This window comes from Ictidomys tridecemlineatus, chromosome 1 (assembly GCF_052094955.1).
Source record: "Ictidomys tridecemlineatus isolate mIctTri1 chromosome 1, mIctTri1.hap1, whole genome shotgun sequence".
NCBI classification, from domain to species: domain Eukaryota; kingdom Metazoa; phylum Chordata; class Mammalia; order Rodentia; family Sciuridae; genus Ictidomys; species Ictidomys tridecemlineatus.
In genome coordinates, this window is record NC_135477.1 from 254,637,030 (window position 1) to 254,650,495 (window position 13,466).

The 13,466-nt window shown below is 51.9% G+C and overlaps 2 protein-coding genes across 17 annotated transcripts in view; one reads left to right on the forward strand and one right to left on the reverse strand.

The window, feature by feature from the left end:
• Dap (death associated protein) overlaps nucleotides 1-3,045 on the forward strand; it is a 59,901-nt gene extending 56,856 nt beyond the window's left edge. The window contains exons 3-4 of the mRNA XM_078018240.1: nucleotides 1-43; nucleotides 1,295-3,045. Of these exons, the coding sequence (XP_077874366.1) occupies nucleotides 1-43; nucleotides 1,295-1,408 (157 nt within the window). The 3' untranslated portion in view covers nucleotides 1,409-3,045. The remainder of the gene's footprint in view (nucleotides 44-1,294) is intronic.
• Ankrd33b (ankyrin repeat domain 33B) overlaps nucleotides 1-13,466 on the reverse strand; it is a 255,262-nt gene that overhangs the window by 164,616 nt on the left and 77,180 nt on the right. The gene's annotated exons all lie outside the window — the stretch shown is intronic.

The following is a 13,466-nucleotide window of genomic DNA, read 5'->3' on the forward strand; positions in this document are numbered from 1 at the left end:
CCCGCCTAAACCGACTGTGTTCATCTCGGGAGTCATCGCCCGGGTAAGCTCACCTGTCCGCCCTGCGGCACCTGCGACACCCACGCCGTGCATCAAATGGGAGCATCACACTGCCTCCCCATGCTGGTTCTTGGGAACCCCTCCTAGACTAACCCACAGCGCTGCGCACCCCCGCCCCACCCACCCGGGGCCTGTGACTTTCTTTTTTGTCCTGTTTCCTCCATGCAGCACGTTTCTGCTGCAGAGGGGACCTGGCTGCCCCGTGGTTAGGGACCACCTGCCTCTGCCCCTGCCCTCTGCAGACAGCCAGGGCTCCAGAAACCATGTCCCAGGTCAGGCGTTCTTCAGTGACCTCAGCTAAAAGTGTTCTCACATTTTTAAGTGACTTTAAACGTCAACATAAGAATCATGTCACAGCACAAGAGAATTTAAGAAACACAACTTGGTGTCCATGAATAGCTTTAGTAGCACCCAGTTACGTCGTCCACTATGTCCTAGAGATGGCTCTTTCTTCTGCCCTCTGCCGAGTTAAACCCATGGTTCAGTTGCACCCTAACCCTTCGAATCCCCCTCACCGGGGAGACTACACTCTGCCTGTCTGCGGGCTCTCTCCATAATGCCACCTGGGCTCTGCTGCTCTCCGCACATCCAGGTCCTGATCACACCATGCCTGAAGAAAGGGCCACTAGTGAGGTCAGCTCTGTGATGGAGCTGCAGCCACAGCCATCCAGACACCCTGGGGCAGGCAGACATGTCTGCCACACCAGCACAAGTGTGAGGCCACCCTGGGGCCAGGCTCCACCAAGCACAGCCCCGTCACAGCCCGCTGTTGGTGCAAGAAGCCAACTGACCCCACACCCCCTGGAAAACAGCCAGGCCCCTTCTCCTGTGCCTTTCCTTCCCCACCAGCACCTAGGCCTGGCCCACAGCCATGATGGCAAATTTGAGGCTCAGGTTTTGGTCCTTTCTTGCCCCTAATGTGGATGATCACAAAGATCTAGCAGGGGAAGCTGCCAGCACCCAGCTCAGGGCAGAGCCAGTCCTGCTGTGCATCGTGGCCTGGGGCAGAGCCAGCGAACACAGTCCCTGTGCTGCCCTCCCCACCGGCCCCTGGTCCTGAGGCCCCCTGAGAGCCTCGGCCCCCAGCCACAAGAGAGGGGCTCCTCACTGCTGAGAGGTCACTGCCCCATTGCCCCTCAGCCCCTGCTTTCCCTGCAGGAAACCAGTGGACGCTGGGTGTGGGCCCTGGCACCTAGCCCACCCTTTCACAGTGGCTCATTTGTGTCTCCGACAGGGTGACAAGGACTTCCCCCCAGCGGCTGCACAGGTGGCTCACCAGAAGCCTCACGCCTCCATAGACAAGCACCCTTCTCCCAGGACCCAGCACATCCAGCAGCCTCGCAAGTGAAGGAGCACCTGCACCCCGACACCCCAGCAGTCCTGGCTTAGCTTCCCTGTGACGTCCCCAGTGGAGACCCAGCACCTTCTCCAAGAGCTGCTCAACCTGGGAATCTAAGACAAAGCCAAGCGCCCCTTCCTTTGTCTTAAATTTCCATATTTAAAATTAGAAACATTCAAACCCCAAATGTGTCCTAGGAGTCTTGGCGGGATGTCATTGAAAAGATCCTCGCACCCTCCCCCAGAAGTGCCATTAGCAGAATTTGCTGAGACCCAAGTAAAATGAAGTCCCTCACCCTTTAGCCTAATTCTGTCTTTGCGGTGTTCTGAAGTCCTGCCTGTGGTCCTGAGAACAAGAGGGCACAGTGTGGCAAGACTCGATAAGGTTAAGGGAAAGCGCAACCATGTCATGCTTTTTAGTAAAAACGTAACAGTCTGCATGGCCACGGGAGGGTATGACATAGGGCTGGGCTGGCAGGTCTCAGGGAGGGCCTTTGAGCAGGCACCTGACACTGAATCCCCTCCCTGGGCAACAAGGGTCTCAGTTCAAGGTGCCCAAGCATCACAGGACGCAAAGGAAAGCGATCGGCTCTGAAAAGGCTCTTTCTTTCCAGAGGCCATTGTGCTGAGGTCGTGGGCAGGGGGATCCCAGGAGCACTTGCCCAGTGAGATGGTCTCAGTGCAGGCTCTGGGAAGAAGGAGACAGACCTCAAGGTTCAGCAGTCACCTCTAGGGCTGCTCTGGCCTTCTGGAGGTGACCACCTCCCAGGGTGGAGGAGGACACAGCTAGCTCTGGGGTGCTTCACACAAGAGTTGAAAGCATGGGAGACGGGGTCAAGGCCTACCCTTTGCCTCCCCAGGGATCACCACGTCCTCCCGAGTGTGGTCTGTCTCCCTGAGACCAGAATCCCTCCTACCCAGGCACACATCCGCCCGCACCCACCCTCACTTGGGCACATCAGATTGTGCAGTTTCTTACATGTGTCTCCTGCCCCGAGATGCCCTAGATTAGTCCTTGTCTTGGGGCTATGGTGTGCTCTGCTTTTCCAAAAAAGCAGACATTAGAAGCTTCTGGAGCGCTGCTCAGGAGAGGGTGTGCCTGACCGTCCCACCCACCAGCAGTGGAGTCTGCTGCAGGTCCAGGTGGCACTGTGGGCATCGTTCATGTGACCAGCCTTTCTGGTACCTTCTCCAGGCTTGTGTGCCAGGTGGCAAAAACCAAGGCAAGCTGGTCGGGATCAGCTTGTCCTCTTCCCTGGGGGAGAAGCCCAGCACCACATTGATGGGCAGCATTGGTTTCCTGGGATGCCAGGGCATAACCCTCAAGGCCCACGTTGCCGATTTCATATTTCTTAATCGCTGAAGCTTAGGTATGAACAGAGGGTATCTTTGGAGACCCAGACTAGGCTGGCAGTACTGCCATGGAACATGCCACAGGAGCAGTCTGCCCCTGTCTTGTTGAAAGGACCTCCTGCCGCCAGAGGCATGCCAATTTTTCCAGAGGCGCATTCCGTAAACTCCAAGCTAGATTGCACACGCGACTGTGGACTCTAGATCCCTGAAAGCAAGTGCTTTTCTGAATGAGTTTATCAATCGCCGACTGCAAGAATAATAGAGATTCTAATAAAGCTCCCGCATCAATTCTCATGGCTTGTTTCTCTCACATCTCAGAGATTCCCTTTTACATTTTCCTGGGGCTGCCAGGTGGTTTCAGTAGAAATACAAATGTGCATACGTGATGAATATTTTCAAAAAATCATTTCCCAGTCACGGATCTGAACTGTTGAACACCTGGCAACTGGAGCATAATCATCTACTGAGATTGGCAAAAAGTGGAAAAGCTTAATATAGTTGGTGGAAATGTATTACTTGGGCCCAGCAGCTGGGCTGGCCCTGTGCTGAGCAGGCCCATTGGGAACAGATTTTAAAGAGAATTACTCGTGGTAAGCCTAGGAGTGGTGGTCGGTAGTTGGTTCTTTGTTATATGCCAAACATCTGCCTGCATGAGAAGGTCTCCCAGAGGAGACCAGGAGGCAGACAACCCAGAGGTGCAGGACCAAGTCTGAGTTTGAGCTGGGAGGGACCCCTGGAATTTTCTCCCTGGAAGCTGCAAGGTCAGAATGGACCAAGCTTGGGTGTGGCCGTTATCACACAATGCAACTCCCTACAGCCCTCTCCGTCACATCCTGCTGCCTCTGGAAGCTGCTGTTTGTATGTTTGTGTCCCGCCTCCTGGGGACAGGGCTGAGGGTCTTACTCATTTTGTATCATTGGGAAGTCGATATTCTCCATCAATACGCAGTGGTGCGGGCTGGGGATGTGGCTCAAGGGGTAGCGCACTCGCCTGGCATGCGTGCGGCCCAGGTTCGATCCTCAGCACCACATACCAACAAAGATGTTGTGTCCACCAAGAACTAAAAAATAAATATTAAAAAAAATACGCAGTGGTGGGTGGAAGCACCACACACACATCAGACATGGATGGACTGACCCCGGGGGTTTCCCTGGCACTGAGAAATACCATTGTCCCTGCATTGGTTCCCTGCTGCTGCCATAATAGAGCCACGAACTGAGTGGCTCCAAACAACAGGACCACGTCCTCTGCCCATTCTGGAGTCTGGATGTTGAAAGTCAAGGCGCTGGCAGGACATCTGTCCTCCCTCTGAAGGCACACGAGGGGCTCCTTCCCACCACCAAGCTTCAGGCAGCCACCACCTCTGCCATTTTCTGGCTCAGAGCAACATAAATCTCATTTCAGACTCTGCAGTCACATGGACATCCCCTTCTCTGTGTGTCTATGTCCAAATGTCCCAAAGGACACCAGTCGTTAGATTTGTGCCTCCTCTGATCCAATGTGACATCATCTTCACCCATTACAAATGCAAAACCCCTACTTCCAAATGAGGTCACATCTACAGGCAGTGGGAGTCGGTGCTTGAATATTTTGGGGGGAGGACACTCGTCAACCCAGGGCACCAACCTCTTGATAAACTCCTGGCCACACCAGTCCATTAATTGTTCCTTTAGTAAATCACCTTTCCATCACTGCACCTGCCATGCTCAGTTCATGGCAGTGCCACTGGTCACCAAGCAGAGCCATCTGCAGGAGTGGAGAGAGAAGACTAGAAGGGGGCGCACAGGGGCAGTTGTCCCCCTTGGCAGAGAGCTGTCTGCCCCTGGTTCCCATAGCTCATGAGCCTACCCTTGAGGGGAAGATGAGGGGGACAGAAGCAGATCTGGACACAGGAAAATGGTGTTGAGGTCAGGAAGAGGACAGCTGATGGCACCCATTGCAGAAGCACAAACTCAGCCTCTCGGCAAAGCCTCTCATTCTGCAGAAGAGAAAAGGAGAAGATGAGAGCGTGCACCACACAGGGTTAGCTGAAGGTGGTTCAAAACTGGCTGAGCTTTGAAAGACTGAACTGAGAGTAGAATGGACCACAAGTGGAGTTGTTCCAGCCAATCTTAGGACTTCCTCCAACAGTGACCAGAGACAGAACTTGGAGGGAAAAAAATACACTTCACTTAGGCGTGGTTACCAACAGGGTGGGCTGGTGCAAGGTCATGGACCAGAGGATCAAGTCTTGTGTCACAAGCTCGAATATTGACTGGAAGGGCACAAACACTCGCACAGAACTATACAACCAGGCCTGGCTCTTCCCTAAGCCCAGGTTCAGGCGTCAGGTAAGCACCCATGCACACACGGCCTCAAAGCTACAGAATGAGATGTGCCCACCATTTGCAAGAGACCTGGCAATGGAGACATGGGAGTGACCTCCAGCCAAGGGGAGGGCACAGCCTGGGCGGGAGGAGCCTTGAGCTCAGACAGCCAGAGAACGGGCAGGGACTGTGGGGAAAGGCAGATATTGTCGACCTAGCAGGTTTGTAATGAATTAATTATTTTCAAAACATCTGCCTCCTGCCTGGACAGCCCATGGTGTTCTTCCAGTGTTCTGCAGATTTCCTGACTCCACAGATGCTGCGCTGGTTAAATGTTTCTTTTTACAAACTCAAAGTAAAGTTTTTTCCCCCAAGACTTGGCATCCTGCTGGCCTCTGCAGGATAAAAACAAAACAAAACAAAAACCCAGGCATTTCGTAACCCTCCCAGGAGGCCTCTATAACCATATGCTCCTGAAGAACAGGGAGGTGAGTAGGTGGCGGTGGCAAACCATGAAACTTTGAGTACCTGAAATGTCCTCGGAATGGTTATATTAGTCAGGGTTCTCTGGAGAACCTGAACCGATAAGATGTTGTAGATAGACAGTCATGTACCTCACAGCAATGTTTTGTTCCACAACAGGCCATATACACAGTGGTAGGCCTATAAGACTCTATTGCATAGGGATGTGGCCGCCATCTTGGTTTGTGTAGTATATTCTAAGGTGTTTGCAGATAACAAAATCACCTAAGGATGCATTTCTCAGAGTGTATCCCTGTCCTTAGTGGCATGTGACTACACACACACATACACACAAACTTTTTTTAAAGAATTGGCTCATGATCTTATGGAGACTGGGCAAATTCTCTATTTGCAGGGTGGGCTGGCAGGCTGGCAGCCCGGGAAGAGCTATGTTGCAGTGAAGTCTTGGGGCTCTCTTCTGCTTGCTCAGGCAGCGGGTGCGGGTTTTGTTCTTTTCAGACCTTCAATAGATTGGAGGAGGTCTACTACTTTATGGAGGGGAATCTGTTTTACACAAAGGTCTTCAACTTCAATGTAAACCACATCCAAAAACACCCTTGCAGAAACATCTAGAACAATGTTTAACCAAATATCTGGGCTCAACGGGCCAACCAAGTTGACACATAAAATTGAGCAAAGAGTCCATTGCAGGGTTGGGGTTGTGGCTCAGTGGTGAAGTGCTTGCCTTGTATGTGTGAAGTACTGGGTTTGATCCTCTATGCCACATAAAATAAATAAAATAAAGGTATTCTGTCCATCTACAACTAAAAAAATGTATTAAAGAGTCCATTACAGGTTATTGTTCTTTGAGTCTCCAAGCATCTTTAGTCTGTTTTTACATCGGTCCTAATGAGATGTCTTCACACATTCTGCCTAGTGTTGAACTTGCTTTTCCAAACAGACTCTCTAAAATTCAGTTAAGGGCAAGAGAAAATAATTTTCCCCTCATTCTCCCCTTTAATCCTAAATATTATAAATCCAACTGCCTTGCTTTAAAAAAATATCCAATTTGTCAACCAGAAAAGACCCAACACTATCTGATGTTATGAATTAATATAATCTGGAGGATTTGGGACTCTACCCAGAAGCCCTAAACAGCTTTTTGATTACATTTCAACATTGTCATTCTGCAATGCCACTGGTCACTTCAAAGAGAAAGTCCAACATTTTGTAGCATAAGGGCTCAGTTTCCTGTGCAAATTTCCCCAAACCTGCAGGTGTTCCCCTCACAGAGAACACGGAACACGTTCGGAGCAATAATGACAATGTTCATCATCCCTGGAGCAGTGGTAATCATCTGGGGGCGATGCTGCTGCCCAGGGAATTGGGGCAAAGTCTGGAGACATTTTTGGTTGTCAGAACTAGTTGGCACAGGAAGGAGGGGGGCCAGTTAGTGGCATCTAGTGCACAGAGGGCAGAGGTGTTACCCAATGTCCCCCCATGCATGGACATCCTTCTACACAGAATGATGGCATCCAAAACGTCCAGAATGCCAAGGCCAACAAGCCTTTGGGCCCTGTTCTAGACGTCCGTGGCTTATAGTGACGTAACTAAACAAGCAGAGGCCAATGCCCCCAACCTGGAATCCTGAAAACAAGCAATACGTGTTCCCGAGGTGAGGGCGCCGTCAGTGGAGGTGGCTCAAGCTCACGTGGGTTTTCAGTCCCTGGAGCAGAAAACAGCAAATCGCTGAGATGCAGACTTTATGGAGGGGAATCTGTTTTACACAAAGGCGGGATGCAGTGGGAAACTTTAGGTGGAGCAGATCTGTTCCTTCGGGAGAGCGTTCAGTGGTTCCCAGCATAATGACTGTTTTCTCAGACACTGATACAAAGAAGAGCGTCCCCCGCACGCCCATCCAGGGCATCCAGGCTCTCAGCCATTTAAATTTTTCTCAAAGAAAGGTCTGGAAACCTCTTTCCAAATGATTGCAGCCTATTTTCTACCATGAGCCACGAGTGCCTTGAGCTGATTAACCTCAAAGTTATCTGGACACGCGATAAAGGGACACATGGCTACAGAGGAAAATGAGTGTCGCCCTGTAGAACAACAGCGTGAAAGAAGCTCGTGCAGGGAGAGTTGTCTTCAGGCAGGGACTGGCCTGGTCTCCATCCTGTCTCCTGGCACCATCCCGACCAGACGGCTCCTCCACAAGTCCTTGCTGCCACCACACAGGGGTGCAGAGCCGGGGGGCTTGGGGAGAGTGCCCCCACCCTCCTCACACTCACTCAGTAGTGGAGTCCAAGTGTGGAGACTGTACATAGCCCTCAGCGCTGAGGGGTGACCCATGAGTCTTTCCCTTAGTTCTTGAGTCCTTCTAGGAAATTACTGGAGCTGAGGGCAGTTTGGAGAACACCCCCACAACCAGGCTTGCTATTTCATCAGAAGTGAGCACGTCTTGAGGACTGTGCCCCCACACCTTGCAGTTTGGCTAACTCTGGACCCCCAATCCTTTTGCAAAACAGAAATGAAGACCTGAATATCAGATGGCCCCAAGGGCCACCTCAGGCCCTCGAGGATCAGGAGGACATCACCCTCTGTGCTTGGTCTAGGTAAGGGATCCCACATTAGATCCCCTCGTGGGGGATCCAGTTAGTTGATGGAGTGTACAGGGAAACCAGGGGCAGTGGCCTGTGGCTTAGTGAGACTGAACATGCATTTTTTAGCCCTGGCTTCCCCAAAACAGCCTATGCTTCTTTAAGAAAATCAACTTCTTTAAGAAAGTAGCATAAGTTTTATTTGCTGATGAATGAGAAAAGAAAGATCAAAAAAATTAGACACTTGTTCTGTTGGCTGCAGTCTCCATGTCTAGATGCCAGTCCAGCCTCCACCCCTGAGGATCTGCAGGGCCAGAGCTCAGGACCACTGGTTCTGGAGCTGGAGTGACTCTTGCCATGGGTCTAAGCTTTTCTCCCAGTTCCAAGTGGTGGGTTATGGGAGGGCAGGTGAGAGAATTGTCCTTCTTCTCCTGGGAGGTGCAGGGGCAAGACTCCTGGTGCACACAGGGCTCCGGGGAGACAATGGCTCCTCCTGGCAGACAATCCTGTACCTCTCAGCACAACTGGAAAGCTATTGGCCCAGACCACTCAGGACACTGTCCCTGTGTGAAGGACCCCACAGCACCTATGGCAAGGCGGAAGGTAGATTCTTTGGGAACATGATTGCACCAGAGAGCAAGGAACCAAGGACCCCTCTCTACCTGCCTGAAGACCATGCGTAGTTCAGAGCAGCTCACCGGAGTTCATACAGGGCCTGATTCTCCCTGGGGAGACGTTTATGGACATCGTTAGAACTCAGAAGGACTTAAAATGTGTGTCACCCTGCTGAAGCCAGTACTGTGCTTCTCTACCCTGTATCAGGCTTCACTGGGGGCCTCAAGAGATGCTCTTGATCACCTGGAGGGCAGGGAGGCAGGGAAGACTGGGGAAGCCCCAGGACCGTCAGTCAAGGCAATGAGGTGAGCCCTCTGTAGCACAGGCACTGGCGTTCAGTGTTCACTGATTCATGCACAAAGCAGGATCAAACCCGTCAGTCTGTCTCCAAAGACTTTCTGCACATAGCTTAGGATATGTCCGTTGTCATCTGGTTTAATTAAGCAAGCCAAGCATCTTCTTCCCCGTATGCTTTTCTGGGAAAAGAGCCAGGCTGGGTCTAATAAAGCCAGTATTTTCTACATTTCCATCTTTTCTGAGATGATTTAGCTGATTTCCATTGTCATTCAACATCCCCTAGTAAATGCCAGCACCTCCATCAACATGGCCTCATCTGCAAAGTCTGGAGAAGGGTTTGGTAGGACAGTCGCTCTGCCCAGGCCAACAGGTAGCAGGCCATTTCTGACCCCTGAACAGAAGAGGTGGGGAGGCCAGTGACTGCTCCAAACAGGGGCAGCCTCTGCTCACCTCCCTGAAGGGGGCTTGCTCCTGGGAAGGACACAGCTCAAAAGTGTGGGTCAGAAGCTACACAGCCCAAGCTGGGAGGGGGTGCCACCCTGTCTGGCATTCAAGAGGCTCTGGGTAGAAGCACGAAGGGTCACAAGACCCTCTCCTTGCTCCTGCCCTGCTGTGGGATCCAGGGGCTTTAGCCCTGAGGACACCAAGTACATTTGGTGCAGGCACAAGCTGTGATCCTTCTTTAATCTTGGGATTAAAAGACGCAGGAAGCCATGAATATGGCCCGTGTGTAGTCAAGGAGGCTTTGGAGCTGACGAAGGTGAGTGGGGGGGTGTGGGAGGTGGGGGGGCCGTGTTTCAATCTCCACGACTTACCTGGGAGCCTGGCTCAAGAGGTGGATGTCTCTGTGGTCATCCCTGGGGTCTATGGAAGTCCATTATTTAGTCTGGAGTCTGACAGAAGAAGGTAGGACACCACCGTTCAGTGGCCACCAACTTGTTAAGCCTTACTATGATCTTTATGTCAATTAATTACATCATGAAAACCCTAAAACTTCCATGCTGAAATGGACACTGAGAAGTTCAGTGACTTGCCCCCGGGACCCCATGGCCAGTAGCGGGCAGAGCTGACCCCTGACCTCTGCCCTCTGTGGTCCAAGCTGCCTCCTAGGGGATGGGAGCTGGACTCAGCTCATGGCCCCAGCTCAGCAGAAAGCCAGGACACCTGTCCTGCACACATAGTTGAAATGGAGCAACTCTGTGGTGCAAGCCCCGCTTTAGAAGCTGGGAAGGAGAAAGATGGGGCTCCAGCTCCCTAGGAGGTTTTGCTAGGTGTGGGGTGGAGGCCAGGTAGGACAACACGCAGAGTGCCACTGGGAACAAGTGAGATGGCAGAAAGACGGAGTGGAGCTTTAGCTGGGTGTCCAGGAGAGGACCTAAGGACACTGGGCAGAGAGCAGAGCTAGGACCGGGCAGACCTGTGTCGCAGGGAGAAGCACAAATCCACGAGTCTGCTGGGAGAAGGAGCCCCTCTCGTCTTCAGGACATCCCCCAACACAGGGAGCACAGCAGGCTGCTCCCCGCCCACCTCAAGGCCAGGGAAGGAGGCCGGGTCTTTCTCTAGGTGCAGCAGAAAGCAGTGGCAGGTTTCGAGCTGGAGGGCAGCAGGGTCGGATTCATGGTTTCCTGCCTGGGAGGACTGGAGCGCGGACCCGGATGGCAGCCGATGACAGGTGAAGGATTTGAGGTACATTTTACCAATTAATATGGTGTAAGACCTGAACCTAAAGTTAACATCGCGTGCCTCCTCGACAGCTGGTAGAACCAGGAGAGACCGTTATGGTCCAACCCCATTCCATCCCCCACTCAGCTTGTGGACAAATAGCAGCAGTCTTCCTGTCCCACGACCAGACACAGGGCCTGCTAATCCCTGCAATTTCCCAAAATGCCAGTCACATCCTCTTGCAGAAACTAGGGGGTGCCCACCTCCTGGCATGCCCTCTGCCACTGGCTCCTCATGTGGTCCATTGTGGCCTGCAGGGTCTTTCTCGCCCAGGCTGTGAGCATTTGTGGTTCTGTCTGCTGCTCTCCTCTGTCCAGTGCTGTGTGCTCCACTCACAACCCAGATAGGAATCCCTCCCTCACCCACAGGTGGACGAGAATTAGTCCAGGCAAGGAAGGCACTCAGATTTGCATCCACTGGGCATGAAGGGGACAAGAGCCCTCCAGGCTCTGAGTCAGTATCCTCGGGTGGTGGTGTCCCCCAAAGTTCATTCCAGTCCTAACCCCTGTGAGCTCACCCATGTGAGCTTATTTGGACTTCAAACATGTAATATGGTTAAAACATGATCCCACTCAAGTAGGGTGATGCTAATGCAATGACTAGAAAAGGGAAATTCAGGCACAGGTGACAGGAACACATGGAGCAACCTAGCCACAAGCCAAGGGAGGCTGAGGATTATGAGCAGCCATTTAAGCTGCCAGAGCCAAGGAAGGACCCTCCCCAAGGGCTTCTGAGGGAAGGTGGCCCCTTGAACTTCTGGCCTCCAGAACAGTGAGAAAATACATTTCTGTAGTCACAAGTCATCCGAGTTGTGGTGATTTGATGTAGCAACCCAAGGAATCCAGGTGGGGCCCAAGAACACATCTCTGACAGTTTTCTGGGTGTGTTGATACTGCGGGATCACCGTTTGAAGACCACTGGTTCAGGTAATGGGGGTTAATCCGGAAGAATGTGGAGGTTGCCACAGTGTCTCAAGGGCCTCCTAGTCCTGAGTCCAGGACTGGGACAGCCAGTGGAGTCCTGCTCTCAGGGCTCAGTATGAGGATGGGGCATTCAGACCCAGCACCTATAGAGCCAGGGATAGGAAGAGGACAGGTGTGGCATTTCCCGCCCCTGACCTATTCCTGTCACCCCAAGAAGACACTGCATCTAATTCAAGGGAGGAGAATGCGTCATGCATGGGGAGGCCATGCCGGTAGGATGGGGACAGGAAGGGCCTCTCATCGGCACCTGCACTTGGTCACCCAGGGCTGTGACAGGTCAGGGCTGCATCACGGGGGAGAAAGGGTAGCGGGTGTTCAGAGCAGATCCCTTTGCAGGATCCAGATTGGCCACAGTGAGCCCAGACTGTTGAGTAGCTTCCCTGACGGACTCCTTTGCCCTGGAAATGAGGACAGTCCCCTTTCCACTATAGGGAAATGGCTTCCTCACCATGGTCTGTGAACCCAGTCCCTATCCAGACTCTCACCCAGCTGTGACACTGACCAGGCTTCTGTCTTAGTAGGAGGTAAAGACAAGGTAAAGTCATCTCCTTGCAGATAATTTCTTGATATTCTTGTGTTTTTAAAATCACACTTCTGAAATATCAAGGTGGACTTGAGTTTTGTTCACATATTTTTTTCTAGCTAGGAAAACATTCCACTTTTGTTAAGTTTCTGTTGATTTTTTTAAAGAGAGCAATGCAGAGTTGAACACAGTAGGGCAACAAGCAGCATGCAGCATGGGTGGGTGGCCAGCAGTGCCTGCCCTGCCCGTGGCCCTCTGGGCACTCTCCACACTGCACAGAGACCCATCTGGCCAACCCTGCTGCAGGGGCAGTGACCCCTCAGGATCACGGAGCCGCTGGCCACAAGCTGGCAATCTACCTGAGCAATCTGCACTGACAGCTGTGGGCAGACTGGAGGCTCAGGAATGCCTTTCATGGCCCTGGCTGGAAACCTGCCCAGTCCTCACCCAGGCACACAGCAGGCGTGACCTTCGAGCCAGTGGCCACAGAAGCTTTGCGGTGAACCAGGGGCAAGGGCACCTGCATGCAGAAGCCTCCACAGACATTCCTGACCACACTCTGCAGGCACACACTCCTCCCAAGGCCACTGGACAGGGTGAACCCCCAGGGAAGTACTGGCCTATGTCTACCTATCTCGCTCCCAGCTTGCAGGGGGGAGCTTAGTGCTTCCAGGCCCCCAAGTATCCAGCCAGAAACCAGAGACAAGACCACGTCTTTCTCCCCCCCGTCTCCCTGTCTCACTTTTTATGTCCCAGTTCTCAGACTGCTTTACAAGGTCCATTCCTCGTCTGTTAACTTCTCATTTAGTATTTCCACCCACCAAATACATCATTGACTATTTCACAAGCAAGCACCAATTACCCCCAATTACGATTCTACCCTAGGACAAAGTTTTGTTTAAAGTTAAAGAGGAAATCACTTATTTGGGTCCTTCCTTTAAATTCATGTAGTATTATGATGTTTAATGAGTTGAACTTTAGACATCCTAAGATCAGAGCAAAACTCCCAAGTAAATAGGAACTGATTATTTCAAGTCCCATCAAAAATAAGCTAATTCACAATAAAGTGGGGAGGCACTAGAGAAGAATAGAGTGACTTTAGGTAGAGAGGAATGAAGGGAAGGGAGGGGTGTGGAATAGGAAGGATAGTAGAATGCAACAGACATTATTCCTCTAGGTATACACATGACTGCATGACTGATGTGATTCT